We start from the raw sequence: 20,197 nt of genomic DNA, 5'->3' as shown, positions 1-20,197 counted from the left end.
TTTGCTAAATTTGTTAATTGTGATAAGTTAGTTGAAGATTAAGGTATCTTGAATTTTCTAAGTGATTCAGAATGGTCCTTATAACTGTTATGCATTATAATTAATATTTTAATTAGAAAATGCAACTAGAAAAAAAACCACATTCCACTCACTTTTATTTCCCCCTTTAATCCAGTTTCTAAACATTTGGATAAGTTTCTTATGCATTTTCCTAGGACTTCTTTGTGATGACACAAGCAAATATAATTTTCCTTTTACTTTTTTCTATTTACAGAGATGTCAGGCTATACAAGGATTCATTATTTTGCTATATTCCCTTTGTTGTCGTGTTTTGAAAGTCTCGGTGCTAGAGCCATCTTTCCTGGATAAATGTACCTACCACCCTGATCTAAGAAGCTTCTCTTACAACAAATGGAGACCATTACAGAAAACCCAACTGGACCCCAATGTCAACAGATCATGGGGATCCCAGTCCCAACAGATATATTGCTATGGCTCAGAGAACATGAAGGAAGAGAAAGGGGGGGGGGGGGAGGATTGTAAGAGCCAGAATTCACAACTGTGAAACAGTCTTTCCTAGAAATGGCAGTACACACAAGACTGGAACAATGGCAGTATCAATAGACATGTAACCTTGGAAAGTGGAAAATTTTCACAGGGCACCACTCCTAACCGAAGAACCACAGGCAAGTATTGACTGCAGAGAAATGGAGAATTGGTCTCTCCCTGGGATGAACCCTCTTATTAGCTGTCCAGTGCAGAGTGGTCCACCTTGAAACACAACAACAAACAGCAAAAACGGCTTAGCCGGTTAAGGATATAAATTTTTTGGTGCACATATATATATACATGGATATGAATGTAAAATTAATGGAGAAAAAGAATCAACTTGAGAATGGGAGGGTATGGGAGGGCTTCTTGAAAAGGACCGGCGGGAGGAAAGGGAAAAGGGAGAGTGATGTAATTCTACTTCAGTTATTTTTTATTTATTTATTTATTTTTATTTTATTTATTTTAGAAAAGTCTTTTTAAGAAGCAACCATGAAGAGGAGGGTGGAAGGGGGAAAACGAACCATAGAGTGTCGGTGCTGCCTAGAGAGGCCGGAAGTGCCCTGTGTCCCGCCCCCCGGGGGTCGGACTTTCGGACACTTTTGTGACTGCGGGGTGCTGCGCGGTGCTGCGTTCGCGGGTGGGTTCGGGTCTCCTCTTGCTACTGTCCTCCAGCCTGGCCGGCTGCTTGTGGGGGGGTGGGGGTGGGACCAAGCACCTTCCCCCGCGGCCTAGCGGCGCCGGGAAAATAAACTCGGTGGCCACTTGGGCCAAGCGCCGGACAGGGCCTCTGGCGCCTCGTCTCGGCCCGGTTCCGGGTGTCTGGTCAGTCTCTGGGCGTTTGGCGATGGGATTCTTGGGTCATGTACTTAAGCTTTGAAAATGGGAGACGTCACAGTTTTGCTTTTCCTGAAGACAAGGTCAGTTCCAAGGTCTTTATTCTGGGGTACTGGAAGAAAGCCAGAACTTTGGAGTCGGGTTTCCTGGCCTCTGCTACTTTGTGACTTTCTTCCAGTCCCTTAACCTTTCTGTGTTTTGCTATTTTAGGGGATAATGGTATCGCCTAACTTACAGGATTGTTATGCGGAGTAAATGGCTTCGTTTGTTCAAGGTGCTTAAAATAGTACCAGGCACGGTTTAATCTGCACAGTGTAAAGATTGCTGTTATTATTACTGTTACTATTTCTAACTAGGACAGCACTTATTCTTCAGTGACGAACCTTGGTACTGGCTGTTTTCATTTGAATTTTAGTGCTATTTACCAGTTCTCTTTGTAATGGACGATTTGTGTATTTTGGGAGGGAAAAATAAAACATTCTGAAGAAGAGCCTGTCTGAAAGCAAAGATTAAAAGTGGTTCGTGTAGTGTCTTGTGATGTTCAGACTCACGGAGTTTTAAAATCTTGGAGATGCCTTTTCTTCTAGAGGCAGGAGGAGCTTGAGAAACAGGAGGAGCAGCGAGAGGTATCTTAACAGTGAAGAAGGATAAGAGCCCTGGTGTAAACAGACATTGCTGTTTTGCTCGGTGCTGCGAACCTGCCAGCTTTCTGACCCTCACCGAGAATCCTCACCGGCTTGAGGATCACATGGATGGATGATAGATTTGATTGATAGATAGGTAAATCGGTAGTAAATTAAATAGAGATGGATCTGAAACTGAGTTCACACTAATACCTTTTGTTCTTTTTGCAGGTTTTTAAAGCTAATACTGACCATATAGAGTTTATCATTGTCATTGACTTGATGCTTCTTGCGATCCTTGAAAGTTCTTTCATCTGCCTCCTTTTCCTTAAAGAGTTTGGGCCTTTAACATTCTCAGGATCTACAGGGATCCCTGTAGCATTCTTTGCTCTATTTGTAACTTAACAAAAAAAAAACAAACAAAACAAAAACAAAAACTTTGTCTTTGGTTTACTTATTTGGCAAACACTTGTGTTGGTAAAGTCTTTTGATCCTGTACTTTTGTACTCTGCCCAGTTGGTGAGACTCCAGATAGGAGAAGTGATGAAACATGAGTGGTTGAATTGATTATTAAGAATGTATCAATGTTCATTTTTCTCTCTACAGCCTCTCACAACAATCCCACTCGCTTTCGGCCTCGGATATACTTTTACTTCCCTTGACTCCCAAAAAGTGCTTTGGACTGTATTAAGGAAAGAAAGAAGGTGTAATTTTAATATTTAAAATTACATTAGTAAAGGTTTAAATGTAGCTAGAGAAAAACTTAAACTTGACTGCAATAGTAAGCCAATCATTCAGCCATAATCTTTTAGTCATTTTCATTCATCTGCCTTTCCCCTTTCCTCGTCTCTCCATCTGTCCTTCTCTATCTCTTTCCTTTTTATCCCTCCTCTACTTCCCTTCTTCCTTTCATTCTTTTTCAGCAAACTAGAGGCCAAGATATCATATCTATTCATCTGCAGGCACGACAGTGCTAAAATAGGAACTTTAATTTAATCACACTATAACAATAAACAGAATTGACAGCAGTTCCCTAGTATTGCATTCATGTTTCCTGATTGACCCACAAATGTCTTTTTACAATTTGGTGATATTGTTTAAACCACATAGTTTATATTGAATTGCTGTCTCTTTTAATCTATGATAATCCACTTTCCCTTTGCTTCCTCTTTTGATATACCATTTATTTGTGGGAGAACTTGGGGTTTCAATATTCTCACATAAATTGCTTAGTTCTACTGTTACTTTTAAAAAAACTTATCTTTAGCTTCTCAGGTCTTGCACTTGGCTACACTTTGGAGCACACAGTAAGTTTTCAGACTGCGGTCTGTGGCCACCCCCTAAGGCTGGCTCCGTTGACCTTGGCTGCGCAACTGTCAGGAGGCTTTAAAAGCTTCCCAGTGATTCTCTTGTGTAGCATAACTTTAATACTTTTAATTTGCTCTCCTGTTTTTACCTGTACATGAGTTCTTGGGTCTAGAGGCTTGATTAAATTTAGGTTTACTTATTTAATAAAAATATTGTACCCTATATCTCTTGTGACAGCTAATTAGGAAACATTTTCTGATTCTTTATAACAGTTGATGTAATGTAAACCCAGCTATGATGGTTTACACCAGTAATCTCAGCTCTTGAAAGGCTGAAGTGAGAGGATTACCCTGAGTTAAATGACACCTTGGACTACATGATGAATTTAAGGGCACCCTGGACTAGAGTGAGACCCAGTCTGGTTTAAAAAAAAAAGAGAGAGAGAGAGAGAAAACCACAATTGGTGGATCATTTCCATCTATCACCTGTTATCCCTTGAACTGTAGAAAATTGGAGTGAGAAATAGAAATTCAAGGGGGCACAGACTTGGAAATATATTTCCCTTAGTAACTCTAGGCTTACATACTCTGATCTCATTCACTGAGCGAAGAGAAATGCACTGCCGTCTCATTGTACTCACAGAAAGTTGCAGTCAGTTCTTGCTTAAAATCTAGTTCTTTCTGATTCAAAGGAATCAGATCTTCCAACCCTTTTAGGAAGCTCAGGTCTCACAGCCTAAGCCGTGAAAAAACAAAGCAAAACAAACAAACAAACAAACAAACAAACAAAACTGAGGCACTGACTGGTTAATGTGTGACATTTCCAGGGTGATGCATCTGAGAGGAGTGGGAGAAGACATTCATAAATGTCTTGTTCAAGTGCACATGTTCTAACAACGATGGGATACTCAGCCTTTTCTGGCATGGGCTTTCACAACTTCAGCTCCCTTGTAAGGCACGTTGGGCAGCCACTGAACAGCCATTTAACTCTTACAGCTTTGAGATTACACAGTGAAGGAAAAGGAAGGGTGCTTCCCTTTGCTCACTCTGCATGGGTCAGAGAGCTCTAGCACATCTGCCCATCCATCTGGTGTCTGTTGTCTAACCGTGGGAAGTAAGCGTGCCTGCCTGTGTGCCATGGAGGCAGCTTTTGTCCTCACCTTTCTTAGCCTTTCTCTGGTGTCTGTTTTCTGTAAGCTTATAACACTGAGCCGTATCAGCTGTTTTTCCAGTTTCAAAGTTCAACATTTGTGCCAGTGTGTATGTGTTGTGTGTATGTTCCAGTGTTTGTGCACTTAGGTCTGCTAGCACATGCACACGTGTGCACATGGAGAGGTTAGTACTGAATGTCTTCCTCTGTTGCTCTCCATCTTTATTTATGTTTCTGAGGCAGGGTCTCTCCCTGAAAACAGAGCTCACCAGTTGGGCAAGAGTTGGCCATCAAACTCCAGGGATCCTCTAGTCTCTACATTCCCAGTGCTGGAATTCCAGGTGCTTGCCAGCATCTGGCGTTCTACATGGGTGCTGGGGATCTGAACGCAGGTCCTCAAGCCTGTGCAGCAGGTACTTTACTGACTCAGCCATATTCCCAGACCTTGTGCTTCCACTCTTCCAGCTGTAGTTTATAGTTTCCAAAGCGACAGTAACTCTGGAGTTTTTTGATGCTGCTATTGTCATCTAGTGAGTAGAGACTGGAGTGCTGCTAAACATTTTAAGAATTAAAGCCATAGAAGTAATCTCACTTAAAATGCCTGGGTTTGAGAAAAATGGCTTTAGAAAAATAACGATTTACCAAATACATTTGTGTTCATTTAGTCTTTCTCTTACACAGTAACATTTATTCTGTTTCTAATATATATTAGTACCTGGGAAGTAGAAAAATAAGATGAAGACAGTTGTTTTTAAGAAATTCACAATCCAGTGGTATAATGATTTATTTAGAGACAAAGTTTTACAATATAACCTAAATGAGTAGACTTGCCTTGAACATGCAGCTGTCCTCCTGTCTCTGAGGAGTGTTGGGATACAAGTTTACCCCATCATGCTGGCTGACAAGTTTTATTTAATAATTCCAAAGTTCATTTCCAGCAGGGGTCACGTACAGAAAGTGATGCTAGCTTGGATGAAAACACTCATGCCCTGGTTAGGAGTTTTAGGGTGCTGTCTCGTGGGCACTTGTGAGGATGGGGTAGACGGAGTGTGTATGCACGCACCTACTAGGTTGGAGACAGTAGTGCTGATAACTAGGAGAATAGAGACAGCAGATCTGAGAGACATTCCGTGGTAGAACAGATTGGATCCGTGTTGGAACTCAATGAGAAGAGGCAGGTACATGATTCTAAGGACGCCTGTGGGCAGAGCTGCTGCATGGAAAGAATGCTGCAGTGGGGAAACAGGAAGAAGCAAGAAAATTAGCTTTGTTCGAAGCTAATTGACTTAGATTTGTTTGTAAAATTTCCAGGTAGAACCATCTGGGAGGCAACTCAAAATAGGGATCAAGAGTTCTTATCTAAGAAATAGAAGCTAAAATCTTGCAAGGGATTCAAGAATGAAGTGTGTGCACGTTGAGCGGGTATCAACAGAATGCCAGAGCCTACTCTTAAAAGGAGGAAGGGCAGTAAACTGTTTTGATGTTACTGTATCGCTTTATTAGTTGACATTCATATATTCAGCACATGCTAACCGCTCTAGAAACAGTGCTAACAACATTCCTCTCTGCTGTCACTTAGCCATTTGCATATGAGGTCCAGAGATAAGTGGTTTACTAAGATTACCCATTTGGCTTGAGCGAAACCCGAATCGAGGAACCTTAACTTTGAACTCTACAGTGACTCCAGGAGAGTCTGGAAGAGAAAATGAGGTGACAACAGGAAAGAAAGGTTCTATAACCCAGGGAAAAGAGATTTTCTTGAAGCAGACAGCAACTTCCGCCTGGTTGCCTCAGAACCCGTGGCACATAGGAACTGAAAGGAGCTTTTCTGCCTACTAAGGCCTGTGGTCTGGATCTGTGTTGAAACCTTGGCAGAAAGACTAGAGCTGTGAGTCAGGAGGGCTTTCTTTCCAGAATTTTGGTCTTAAAGGGGTACAGAGTAGCAGACTGAGAAGGCATCATTGTATCCTTTAGGGCAAGGACTTGGAGACGTGTGTTGCCGATTAGTATTTCTGAAGAAAACAAAAGATCCTACAAACCCAGAGACCTTGCTTGACAGACTCCTTTGAACTGGTTAGTCTTCAACTTTTGGCCGTTTGTTTGGCTGTAGCTCACATCAGAGAAAATTTAAGTCTCATTAAAATAAGCATCTAGGGATTAAAAAATCGGTTGTATTTCTTCTGATAGAGTTCCTACGTTTTTCTTTTTCCTTTCCCTAAATGTATGTAGAGAAGAACTAATACTCATTTTCTATTGATGCCTAACAAGTTACCAGACACGGACACACAAATAAAACCTGTTATTCTTATTTGTAAGTCAGAAGGCCAGGCAGGCTCAGCTGAGTTCTCTGTTAGAGACTAACAAAAGCCAGGGCCAAAGCTGGGCTTAGACCTATAGGTTCTGCCTGAAAGCCACTTAAAAGCTCATTGCTCTTCCTAGTAGAAGTAAGCTCCTTGTGATCAGTCTGGTCATTCTGAAGTGTATCATTTTCAAAGTTGTGATGATTATTAAGACAGCAAGTCTTTGGGATTATCTAATAATTGGGCCAGCCATAGATGGGCGTTCTAATGGGATTACTTTGAAGTTACTAAGAAGGAAGGGTTCTAGAGTTCAGACAGTGTCCTAGGTCTTCACTGAAACTTGGCTGCCTCGGTCTCAATTTCTCTCTCCAGAGGTATGAGGTATTCAGGCTCATTTCCAGAATATCCTTTAGAGAACTTATGGTGGGGTTTGGATTTCCTAATTACTTCAGCAAAATACCTAACAAAAAGTAAATGAAAGATGGTTTATTTTCAGATATTGTCTCCCATAGTAGGGAAGTCAGAAGCAGAGGGTTGAGGTAGGTGGTCATTGTGTTTGTAATCAGGAAGCAGAGAGAGAGATGAATGCTGGTGCTCTACTTTGCTTTTTGTTAGATCGGGGACCTTAGCCCGTGGAATGGTGCTACCTGTTTTCACAGTGAGTGTTCTTACCTCAGTTAGAGCTCCCTAAAAATGCCCCCAGAGTCTTCTGAACAAATCCCTGTCAGGTTAACAAAATTAACTTGGGATAATTGAATCCATCACTTCAAAATCATAACCCTGGCTCCTAGACTCATATTCGTCTCATAATATAACATGTGTTTACTCTGTCTCCAAATCTCTTTAACAGTCCCAACACTGTTCAGAATGTATATGCAGAGTCTTTTGTGCAACTCAGCCAATTTCTTAACTTTGAACTCCATAAAATAATACAAGTAATATACTTCTAATGTACACTGGCACAAGTAAACATTTCTTTTCCAAACAAGAGGGATGGAAGCATAGCAAGGAAAGATGAGACAAAAACAAGACTGAAGCCCCGGAGGAACAACACCAAATCCTGCACTTCTGTATCTAGCATCTGGGGCTCATGGTGGAATCTCCTGGGCTTAACTTTAGGCAGCTCTACCTCTCCAGCTCATTGTCTGTCGCACATGTGACCACTTTCTTGTGCCAGCTCTACTCTGTGCCTCAGCTTCCCTCAGCAGATGTTCCATGATTCTGGCATATCCTACACTTTGGAGTCTCCATTGCAATTTAGGCTTTATGTTCCCGGCTTCATGTGGTGGCCTTCTCATAGGGAATCTGACCCTACCACACATTGCCTAGCCTCAGCATCTTTCTGTGTTCCCTTTACTTTTATGTTTTTCATGCTTGCAAAACCAGTATTCTATGGATGATGCTTTCAAGTACATCTTGCTTGATATATAGCTTGATTCCTTTATATTACTGTTTTAGTGGTCACTGTGTGCCTTTGACGCTGACCCTGGGGAAATACTTTCATAGCAGCGATTTTGAATCACTGAATTCTTGTGGTGCTTTCCTTTTAAATGAAATGTCACAAGATTTTCAATGAATGGCTTGGTCTTGCCCTCATAGAGCCTTTCTATTTTCCAGATGTACCAACGCAAGATTTATCTTTCATGATTCTAGTTCAGCAATTACAGAAGCTTTGTCTGCATACATCTCATTGTTACATTATATTAGTACAAACTGCTTTTCTAAACAAACCACATTTCTGTACTCTCTCCCTATTGATTTGAATAAGAGCAGTGAGCACTAGTCATGCCACAACCTAAATGCTATCCTGTTTGGAATTTCTGCCAAATAAATTACTTCGTGTTTTGTTTGTTTTGTTTTTTATTCACTCTCAAGTTGTCATGGTATGAACAGAATGCAGCCAGATTCTTTGCCAGGATGAAAATATAAATAGATTCTATTCCAGTTCCTGAAAGGGTCCATATTCTCTGAAACTGCATCAGCTAGGCCTCTTATTTCTGGCATTCTGGGATTCCAAACTCCCGCCAGAATGGCCTGTTAAGCTTTTCTTGTATCCATAGGGCTTTAGCCTCCACCTCCAAATTGTATTCTCTCCACAATCAGCCCATAAGAAACACACAGTCAGCTTTATCAGGGCAGTGGCCTCTTCTCTCTGGACTAGTGTTAGTCACTTGCTGCTGTGACAAAATGCCAACAAAAGCAACAGCTGACAGTTGGAGGGTCCAGTCCAACATGGAGCTAGCTACCACAGACTGTAGTGAGGAAGCGGAGATGAACACTGGTGCTCCACTTGCTAACTCCTGCTTGCGTGGGACCCAAGCCCATGGGATGATGGGCAGTTTTGTGAATCTTCTAACTGAAGTCTAACCTCTCCAGAACAACCTCACAGACATGCATACTTGATTGTAAATCCCCAAGATGATACAGAATGAGAAGTTACAGAGGCATTTGAACATGGTGATCTCCTCAGCTGTTCCTTGGCAGTTTCCTCAGGGTCCTGGGCCTAGGAGGAGGGGAACATTTGTAACTACGGTGCCTTATTAGTCATCTCCACCTCTCAGTAGTCTTTTTCAGAAACACAACTTACAGCTACAGTGAAACGAGAGAACTGCTTGTCTCGGGATGGCTAGAGAATCAAGGGAAAGCACAACCCTGGACTCGCACTCTGCAGAGGACCAGATGGAGCTACTGGTCATAAAGGTGGAACAGGAAGAGGCCTCCCCCTTGGCAGAGGAGACCAGTTGGCTGGGCAGCCCTGGGCCCGACCGCTCACGCCAGCGCTTCCGTGCTTTCCGATACCCCGAGGCGGCCGGACCCCGGCAGGCGCTGAGCCGGCTCCGTGAGCTCTGCAGACAGTGGCTGCGGCCTGACATGCACAGCAAGGAGCAGATCCTGGAGCTGCTGGTGCTGGAGCAGTTCCTGACCATCCTGCCAGGGGAGCTGCAGGCCTGGGTGCGGGAGCAGCACCCCGACAGCGGGGAGGAGGTGGTGGCGCTGCTGGAGTACTTGGAGAGGCAGCTGGATGAGACTCCTCCACAGGTAGGAGGAACAGGTTTAGGGTCTGAGAGCTATGCCTTGGGCATAACAAGATCAGTGTGTGAGGTGGGGGCCGTTGCCTAGAGTCCTCAAAGTCCTGGACCCGCTCAGAATAGTTCAGTGCGTAAAGGAAAATACAAGTGTTGCGGAAGAACTCAGTCCCAGTGAAGCTAGACTGTGCTGAGCAGGTGGTGAACGTTTATGTGTGTTAAGACAAGTACGTGTTTGAGCACAGTGGCATTGGCACAAACGACTTTGAAAGTGTTCCGGCTTACCACATGTGACATCTGGCATTACTGTGCTGCTTATGCTCCCTACCCTTTGTAGTTCCCACTGACGGTGGAGGGGAACTCTACAGTTTTCTTAGAATCTGGAAGGTTTTTGTTTTGTTTTCTTCCCTATCCAAATTTATGGATCTTCTGTTGGACCCTCTGGTTGAAAACAGGCCAGGTTTTACCTGCAGTTTCTTCTTTGTATTCCCTAGTGTTTTTTGTGTCAGAGGACTCATGGTCTTCTAACCAGTGACCAAGGTCAAGGTTCTAGACTTGGAGTTATTGCCTGAGTTCTGTAATAGTGAAAAGTCACCATAATTCTCTGTACTTCATTCTGTATAAAAGATGTGTAAATCAAAAGAGAAAGGAACTTGGAAACTGCATTTGATAGCACATGCCACACCCTATTGGGTGTTTTCATGTATCTTACTGCTTTCACCCACTCGGTAGACTAAACTAGAAATACTACCCTTAGTTTTCTGATAAATTCTCATGTGATGGATTTATATCATTTTCCTAAAGCAGTTTACATGTGTATAATGAAAACCATGGAATGAGCTGTGGAAACATCAACCGCATCTTAGCTTTGTCACTTAGTACACTGATTTTGGATAAGCTATCCCCTCACAAAGTAGTTGTTTGTATTAAATGAGTACATTTTTGTGGAATTTGGATACAGTGCCAAACTAAAAGAAAGTAATTTGGAGCTGGGTATGGTGGCACATGCCTGTAATCCCAACAGTCAGGGAAGCAGAGGCAGGAGGATCTCTCTGAGTTTGAGGCCAGCCTGGTCTACAAAGTGAGTCCAGGACAGCCAAGGCTACACAGAGAAACTCTGTCTCAAAAAAAAGGAAGAAAGAAAGAGAGAAAGAGAGAAAGAAAGAAAGAAAGAAAGAAAGAAAGAAAGAAAGAAAGAAAGAAGGAAGGAAGGAAGGAAGGAAGGAAGGAAGGAAGGAAGGAAAGAGTAAGAAAGAAAATGCTTTGGAAATGTCTAACAAATAGATGAAAAATAAAAATAAATGAATGACTTCTAGGTTCCAGATGATGATGATGGGCAGGAACTTCTTTGTTCCAAGGCAGTACTGTTGACATCAGCTCAGGGCTCAGAAAGTAGCCAGATGGAGCCCATGGAGCCTCTATTGAAGCAGGAGTCTTTGGGATCCCTGCCCTCAGAAGTCAGAGGTTAGTATTACGAGGCTGGTTGTTTGTTTGCTTGTTTGTTTCCTTTTGTGGTGGTGCATGTGATGAAATCCAGGACTACACATGCTAATCAAGTGCTTTCCCAGTGAGCCATACTCAGTTCCTTCAAGAGCTTTTGTGTCTTTAGAGAACATCTATGAATCTGATAGCAATCAGGTATTTGGAAAGGAAAACACTTTATAAACTTATATTTGCATAAATGTATTAGTCAAGTTTTTAAACCTGGTTTAAGGCTGTGTGCTAGTATGAGTCTCACCCAGAGTTTCTTTTTGTCATAGTCACCCAGGGGCCCCACTGTGGAGAAGATGGAGTGACAGCTCCCAGGCTCACTTCAGAGTTGCAGGTGAGCTGGGCTGTCTTGCCTCCTCAGCATCCTTTACTCTTAGTGTGCTTCTTCCCCACTCCATCTCTATCCCTATCCCTATCCTCCGTTCTCCGCCCTCTTCCTAGCTGGGGTGTGAATTTCCTCGCCCATGTCCAGCAGGGCTGACTGTTGACCTTCACATAGCATGCTTTTGAGGCTCCACCATTTGGGGTGGGACGGGAGAGGGGCTTCGAGCAAGCAACCAGATATTCCCTGCTCCATCTTCTTGGTGGACTTTCATTTTTTCAGGGGTTGCTGAAAATGGAAGATGTTGCCCCCGTCCTTTCCCCCAGATGGACGGAGCAGGATCCATCTCAGATGAACCTCTACAAGGAAGGACTACAGGAGAACCCTGGCAGCCTGGTTTCCCTGGGTAAGACTGATGGCTGCTAATTTTCTCTCGGGCTTCTTCCTGTCATTTAAATAAAGAACCTGCGTCTCCTGTTAGGCTATTAGAAGCTGTTGAGTCCATAATGTTGGAAATTATATACACTTTAAAAGCCTATTATTGACTAGCTCCTTAATGCTTGTAATCGTGTTCTTTGTCTTCTGTCCTAGTTAGGGTGTCTATTGCTGTGACAAAACACCATATCCAAAGCAGCTTAGGGAAGAAAGGGTTTATTTCAGCTTGCAGTTCCACATCACAGTCTGCCACCGAAGGAAATCAGGACAGGAACTCAAAGCAGGAACCTGGAGGTAGAAACAAAAGCTACAGAGGGTGCTGTTTGCTGGCTTGCTTCTCGTGGCTTATTAAGCCTGCTCTTTGTTGTTGTTTTGTTTTTTATATACTCCAGGAACACCTACTCAGGCCTGGCATTGCCATAATGAGCTAGGCCTTCACACATTAATAATTAATCAAGGAAGCACCCCCACAAACTTGCCTAGAGGAAAGTCGTATAGAGGAATCTTCTCAAGTAAGATCCCATCTTCCCAGATAATGTCTAGTTTGTGTCCCGTTGACAGAAACCAAGTAGCACACCCCTGAGTGTTCTGGTGAACACTCGAATGGAATAAAGGGAATGGGATAAACTAGATAAAATCCCTGTTATTGTTCTGGCTTAGGGGGGATGCTTGGGAAACAGTGAGTACATCTCAGGGCACAGCACAGCTGTTGAGCATGCTTGAGCACATGGCTTCAGTGAACTGCAAAAAAAAAATTTCTTCCCTTTCCTTTCCTGTTCCCATCCATGACAAGTGACTAGCCTCTCCACAAGAAATGGTTTGTGGAGTCACACCAGGTATAGGCCCTGACCCTAGAGGCAAGGACACAGAGGGTTATCAGACTTTTCAGATGTCACACAACTCATTGATGGCATGGTTAGGGCCTCCAGTTTTTGTCTCCAAGAACTGATGCTCTGTTTTGTGTGGCTGCCACTGTCAGGGCACAGTTCACCATAACTGCCTTTGCCTCTGTCCTAGTTAGGTTTCTATTGATGCAGTGAAACACCATGAACAAAAGCAAGTTGGGGAGAAAAGGGTTTATTCAGCTTACACTTCCACATTGCTTTTCATCACCAAAGGAAGTCAGGACAGGAACTCTGGTAAGGCAGCAACCTGGAGACAGGCCATGGAGGGTGCTGCTTTTCTGGCTTGTTTCCCCTAGCTCGCTCAACCTGCATTCTTATAGAACCTAGGGTTATCAACCCAGGGATGGACTCACACGCAATGGCTTGGGCCCTCCCCCATTGATCGCTAATTGAGAAAATGCATTTCAGCTGGATCTCATGGAGACATTTTCTCAATGGAGGCCTCTTCCTCTCTAATGACTTTAGCTTGTGTCAGGTTGTCACAAAACCAACCAGTACAACTGACCCCGTGTCAACTTGACACACAAACACATCACTATTAAGCTACAATCCTTCCTTTATTATTCATCCCCAAGCTTTCACATTAAAATCATGAATAACTTTAAAAGCCCTACAGTCTTTATAAATTCAGACCCATTAAATTAAGTCTGAAGTCTTTCAGCTGTGGGCTCCTGTAGAAACCAAAATTACATTAAATACTTTCTTCAGGAGGAAAAAAAAAAATCAAACACAGTCACAATCTGAACCGGGCAAAACCAAACTCCACCAGTATAAATAATTCAGCGTTCAAGTATCTGGGCTCCTCCAATGTGTTTGTGCCCCCTTCTCCACCTGCACCCTCTGCATCACACACAGCTTATCTGCTAGGCTTCAGCTGGCCCATTCCACTGCGCTGCTGTGGTGGCTAGCCCATGGTACTGCCGTCCCCAAAATGCTAGGGTCTTCTGTTACAGCTGGGCAGCACTTTCACCAAATAGCCTCGCATAGGCTCTCTCTCTTCATGATACCACGCTTCAAATTCTTTGCATGACTCCTTCAATTCCAGGCCTTCAATTGCTATTGAGGCTGCACTTTCACAAAAGACCTCTCCTGTCTTCTCACAGTACCAAGCCTCAGCTGTTCTCCATGACTGTTTCATGCCTTTAAAACCAGCACTGCCCTAGTGACTCTCACACATTCCCAAGTCCGGCTGCCAGCAGGAGGTACAACCTTGGCCACCTCTGGAACACAGCTTCTGAGTGCTGACTCTCTAACTTCCCCAAAGAGTTCACCTCAATCATGAGGTGATTAATCACCACTAATTTCCTAGCTCCAGGTACCTGGCAGCATCAATTGTCCCAGTAATACCAAAGTTTCACTTCAGGGGTGCTGGTCTCTTGTTAATCGTGGCTGACTCTTCAGTCCCAGCTGACTAGAATGACAGAATCTTAATTCAAAATAGAAAATGGCCCATCTCAGTGAGCTCTCAACACTCAGCTTTTCTAACCCAAAGTTCCAAAGTTCTTCCCCAATTCCCAAAAACATGGTCAGTACTGTCATAGCAATACCCCACAATCCAGTGAAACACCATGACCAAAAAGTAAGCGGGGAAGGAAAGGGTTTATTCAGGTTACACTTCTACATTTCTGTTCATCATCAAAGGAAGTCAGGGCAGGAACTCAAACAGGGCAGGAACCTGGAGGCAGAAGCTGATGCGGAAGCCATGGAGGAGTGCTGCTTACTGGCTTGCTTCCTATGGTTTGCTCAGCCTGCTAGACTGCTTTCTTATAGAACTCAAGACCACAAGCCCAGGATATCCCAACCCGAAATGGCCTGGGCCCTCCCCCATTCATCACTAATGGACAAAATGCCTTTCATCTGGATCTCATTGAGGCATTTCCTTAACTGAGTCTCCTTCCTCACTGATGACACAAGTTGACACAAAACCTAGTAGTCACAAACAGGTGTGAATACTATAGAAATCTTCTCACTTGCCCTGTTTTTTGTTCCTTCCTGTGCACAGTCTTCACATCTCTTCTAGTTTGTTTTCTGTTGCTGTAATAAATACTGTATGACCCAAATACTAAGACTCCTTGAGGGAGTAAAGGGTTTATCTTCATACCACAGTCTTTTTGTTGAGGGAAGTCAGAACAGGGACTCAAAAGGAACCTGAGGGCAGGGACTGAAGCAGAGACCATTCAGAAATGCTGCTTGTAGCTGAGCATAGTCACACACCTATAATCCTAGCACTTGGGAGGCAGAGGCAAGCAGATAGCTTTGAGTTCAAGGCCAGCCTGGGCCTGGACAGCCAAGGCTACACAGAGAAACTGTGTCTTGAAAAACCAAAAAAAAATAAATAAAAAGAAAGAAAGAAACAGAGAGAAATGCTGTTAACTGGCTGGCTTCTTTACTTTCTTCTACAATCAGGACTACCACTGACAATGTGCTAGGCTTCCCCACGTCAGTGATTAAACAAGAAAATGCCCCACAGATTTGGCACAGACCGTTCTGTAGTGGTTCCTCAATTGAGATACCCTTATGGTTTGTGTTTAGTTGACAAAAAGTAACCAGCACAAGTTCATTGACCCTTGTCAACTTGACACATAAATACGTCATTATTAAACATAACCATTTTTCTTCTTGAGCCCCAAGATCTTGTGTTAATATTCCACTATAAACAGTATAATTTTATGAATTCTCATAGTCTTTTTAAAAAATCTCAATATTTTAAAATTCAGTCATTTTAAAAATATCCAGTCTCTTTACCTGTTGGTTCCTGTAAAATTAAGAACAAGTTAAATTATTTACTCCAGAAGGAAGCACTGGGGCATAAAAACAATCCCACTTAAAACAAAGGAAAGTCCAGCAGTATAGCTTCAAATCTTGTAGCTCGGTGTCCAAGTCCCATGACTCACTAATGATATTCTGGCCTCTGAAGGGCTTGGTCAGCCACATTTCTCTCCAGCAGGGAAAGTGAAGTATTTAATCTTAGTTATGTGCTGCCTTTATATTATTACAGCTTCCAGGTTCCTATATCACTTACATTGTGTAGCCACAGGAGTCCTTAGTTCCCATCACTTTTCCTCCACGCCCGCTCTTCTTGGTTATGCCCATATTCCATCAGCCCCGTTCCTGTCTTCATGTCTCCCTAGCTTTTCTGTTATCCTCCTTTTTGTTCTACCCTAATTTCTGCATTTCAGTGCTTGACCTTGGTTTACGTATAGACCTTTGGAATTCTTGTCTCCATGCTGTTCATCACAGTGCTCCTATGCAAAGCATAATTAACAGTTGTTGGCATTTGTGTTTCAGATCAGGATATGCAGACTAAGATTAGGGACTTGCCTCCAGCTGAGGAATACACAGAACAAAAGCCTGAGCAGACAGTGTGCTTCCTGGGTGAAGACACTGTCCCCGTTCCTGCAGGTGCAGAAGCCAGTGAGCAGGAAGGCAAGTTACAGACAACGCAGAAGACTGCCACGGGAAATAGGCGGTTTTATTGCCGTGAATGTGGAAAGAGTTTTGCTCAGAGTTCAGGCCTAAGTAAACACAAAAGAATCCACACCGGATTGAAACCCTATGAGTGTGAGGAGTGTGGCAAAGCCTTCATTGGAAGCTCAGCTCTCATCATTCATCAGAGAGTTCACACTGGCGAGAAGCCATATGAGTGTGAAGAATGTGGCAAGGCCTTCAGCCACAGCTCAGATCTCATCAAGCACCAGAGAACCCACACTGGGGAGAAGCCCTACGAGTGTGATGACTGTGGGAAAACCTTCACTCAGAGCTGCAGCCTCCTTGAGCATCACAGAATTCACACTGGAGAGAAGCCATACCAATGCAACATGTGTCCTAAAGCCTTTAGGCGTAGCTCACATCTCCTGCGACATCAGAGGACCCATACCGGGGATAAAGATTATTTTGTCCCAGAACCTTACTGGGAAAGTCAGAGTAGGGTAGAAAGCCATTGGGAAAATATTGAGACTCCTGTGTCTTACCAATGCAATGATTGTGAGAGAAGTTTCAGTAGGATTACAAGCCTTATTGAACACCAAAAAGTACACACTGGTGAGAAACCCTTTGAGTGCCAAACTTGTGGAAAAGGCTTCACCCGACCTTCATACCTTATTCAACATCAGAGAAGACACACAGGAAAGAAAACTTCTGTCACAGTGACCCCTGCTGTACGTTCCGAAGTTGGTGTTCAACTGTCATTGAACTGAAGCTACCTTGGAGCTCTTACTGACTACAGAAGTCATAGGCTGGGGCTCTATTTAATAATATACATTCTCATATATTAGGGACCTGGCTGAGACTCATTATCTTCTACATTCTAGAAGATGACTAGGGAAAAAAAAAAAAACTGATTTCATGGGAGGTTTTGAGAAAGAGTTGTCTGCAAGAGTTCTCACTCATTGGAATCAAATGGGCTTCCTGACTGGCAAATTGCCTTCCCTTGGCCTGCATTCCATGTCTCCTGAGGGAATGGTTATGCTTTGGGGTTGTTACTCTGACACTTATTTAGGCTAATGAGCCCTTCACACATGGTCAGACTTGGAACTCTTATGTCCTGCTTTGTGCCTTGTATACAGGTGCTAATAAACATTTATTAAATATAGTGGTGAGATTTCCTACATAGCTCTGAAAATCCATTATTATCTGGAAATTCTCACCAAGGTAATTTGTATATCTTTTAAAAATGATGTTTTAGATTTAATCACTGTAGTACTGCTTTGGTTTTGGTTTTGGTTTTTGCCAAGTACCCAGACTTGGCAGGGCAGGGGTGAAGGTGAGGTTACTGTTCTAGAATCCTTTAATTCTTTACCTAATTTAGGAATTCTGTGAGAGTGCCTTAAACAGCTTCCTTAGCATTAGGTCATTGTGAATGTGCCACCCATGGAATTCCACTAATATTTTTTTTTCTGTTAATTTTGTTACTCTTGAGAGAAAAAAAAGAAAAAAAAATAGTTTTCCTACTTATGTAGTGTGAAAACCAGTTTCAGAATAAAGTGATCAATGTCTAAGGCTTAGTCTCTTGGTTCTCACTTTGGTGGTTATCTTGGATCTAACCAAGAGCTTCTGCCTCCTCTCTTTTATGTCATTAACCACAGCTCAACTGTACTAAGGCAGTGGGTTATGTTACCAAGAGACAAAAACAAACAACTCAGCTGGCGAAGGTCCATAAGTACCTGTGGTGCAGCCGAGTTGCTCAAGGATCTAGTCTGTGCGGGGCAAGAGTTTACAGGAGCTTCACTACTGGATAAGCAGCAGTTGGTCTCCTGACTTGCTCTGTTCCACCCTCCTTAGTCCAGGGAGAGGGATTTCATAAGCAGTGACAGTGCTGTTGCTGGGTCCTTGTATGACCAGCTTCCCAAGGAAGAACTAACAACAGATGTTTGCCTCTCTCCTACTGTGCTGCTGGGAAATTAACTATATGAGCACTCTGGCTTGGCTCTCAGAGGCAGGAGGCAGGAGGATTTTTGAGTTTGAGGGTCGCCTGAACTACAGAGCAAGTTCCAGGAGATTCAGGGGATACACAGAGAAACCCTGTCTCAAAGAAGAAGAAGAAGAAGAAGACATTTCAGTGGAGTGCTGAAGAGATGGCTCAGGAGTTAAGAGTGCTTTTTCTTGCAGGTAGAACAACAATCCAGGTTGGGTTCTCAGTGCCCACAGTGTCTTGAAGGTATCCATAATCCATTCCAGGGAATCCAACACCCTCTTCTGACCCCTGAAGGTGCCGGGCACACCTGGTGCACAGATATACATTGTGAACAAAACACTCATAAGTAAGTCTGAAAATCTTTGTAGAGTTTCAGGAACGTGATATTTCCCATTCTGTTTTTCTCAAAGATCATTCACCTATTATAAATATAGATTATAAGCTACAAAAACCTAGCCCTGCTAAGTCCACGCTTTGGTAACCCAGTGAATTCATACTAAATATTTAAAATAAAAATTGCTTGCTTTTGGATCCAGAATTCCAGCATGAGTGCAACGGTGTTTGTTAGTTATTTGTTGACTCTGAATCACCAATACCGATCAATTACATGTGGTAAGTACCTTTATGTTCACAATTAGTAACTCCCCTTGAACACTGTGAATCATGGTGGAAATTTCAACTTGTCAATTGAAGTCAGTACTTAGAAAGTATTTATTACATGTATTTCAAATGGAGTCTCTTCTACGAAAGTCTCAGGATGCCTGCCTGCTTTCTTGCAAAACTTTCATTAGGATAAAAATACGCCCATAGCTGTATCTGTCTATATTTCTCAATTGATTTCTGGCATCAGCAGTCTGCCATAGTTATAACAGCAGTGTTGAGATTCTGGAGTTTGGATATAACAAACTTTGTAGCTTGATTTCACAATGATTTTGCTTATGTGATGTATTCTTTTTTTGCCAAATGCATTTTTTTTTTAAAGCTGGGAATCAAGTTATTCTCTAACTTCCTCACAAGCTTATCCAGGCCTCTCTGTTCATGAGTTTCCAAGGTTTTCAGAGACCTACAAACACAGGTTTTAACAAATCCTCATGTAAGTGGTTTGCACTTCAATAATAAACCACAATGTTATTGTGTGAGTTCCTAAGTGTAAAAATACATGGCATGACTTCTAAACTTTTGAACATGTGTGTGCTTGTTGGGGGTGGCATATCTTTAAGGAAGTGGGCAGGGTGATTATGGAGGCTGCTTTCTTTAATCTGGAGACCAAGGGTGTGAGTTTCAGTTCAAAAGCCAAATGGTTCCAGACTCAAGAACTAGGAAAGCTAATGTCCTGCTGATATCACTTTTCTAGGGAGAGTCAGCTCTTTTGTTCTTTCAGGCTTTAACTGATTGGATGAGGGTCAGGGTGGGGAACAGTGTACTTAGTGAATTACAGATTCAAATGCTAATCCCCCAAACCACCTTCACAGCACCCTCAGAGCGATGTCTGCCCAAAGTATGTGGTCAAGAGACAACTGAAATTTAACTCTGACTACTGCTGAGGATTAGCAAGAGTGTTTGAATTTTGCATCATGCTACCGCATTTTTTTGGTGTGTATTTTGTATCCCAGACTAACCTCAACTTCTCATGGTAGCCAGGGATGATCTTAAGATCCAGACCCTCTTGCCTCCACCTCCCTAAGGTGCTGGAATCCTGAGTGTGTATTATCACACCTGGCTTGCTCCTACCCTCCTGCCTGTAGTTCTTTCAGTTGGTGGTTGAGCTCAGCGAGGTTGTTTGTTGCCTCCCTACTCTGCTTCTAGAGCAGAAGAGAAAGGAAGCATTGTGAGGCTTAT

The 20,197-nt window shown here is 42.9% G+C and overlaps 1 protein-coding gene across 12 annotated transcripts; it reads left to right on the top strand.

The window, feature by feature from the left end:
- The first annotated feature begins 1,116 nt into the window (after positions 1–1,116).
- On the top strand, positions 1,117–18,896 carry LOC129668846 (zinc finger protein with KRAB and SCAN domains 3). 12 transcript variants are annotated; one of them, XM_055596938.1, is made up of 7 exons: positions 1,126–1,189; positions 1,974–2,166; positions 2,241–9,805; positions 11,109–11,256; positions 11,553–11,617; positions 11,888–12,011; positions 16,234–18,896. In XM_055596938.1, the coding sequence occupies exons 3-7, from the start codon at positions 9,389–9,391 to the stop codon at positions 17,139–17,141; spliced, it is 1,662 nt and encodes a 553-aa protein (XP_055452913.1). In that variant the 5' UTR covers positions 1,126–1,189; positions 1,974–2,166; positions 2,241–9,388; the 3' UTR covers positions 17,142–18,896. The 12 variants fall into 12 exon arrangements, with proteins under 12 accessions (XP_055452918.1, XP_055452913.1, XP_055452921.1 ...); XM_055596937.1 differs by lacking the exon at positions 1,126–1,189 and adding an exon at positions 1,196–1,469; XM_055596943.1 differs by lacking the exon at positions 1,974–2,166 and having other exon boundaries at positions 1,117–1,189; positions 9,328–9,805.
- The last annotated feature ends 1,301 nt before the right edge of the window (positions 18,897–20,197 follow it).

This window comes from Psammomys obesus, unplaced genomic scaffold, assembly GCF_907164565.1.
Source record: "Psammomys obesus unplaced genomic scaffold, mPsaObe1.curated_primary_1811, whole genome shotgun sequence".
In the NCBI taxonomy this organism is placed as follows: Eukaryota; Metazoa; Chordata; class Mammalia; order Rodentia; family Muridae; genus Psammomys; species Psammomys obesus.
Note: the sequence above shows the minus strand (reverse complement) of the source record. Positions and strands in the feature narration are given on the sequence as shown.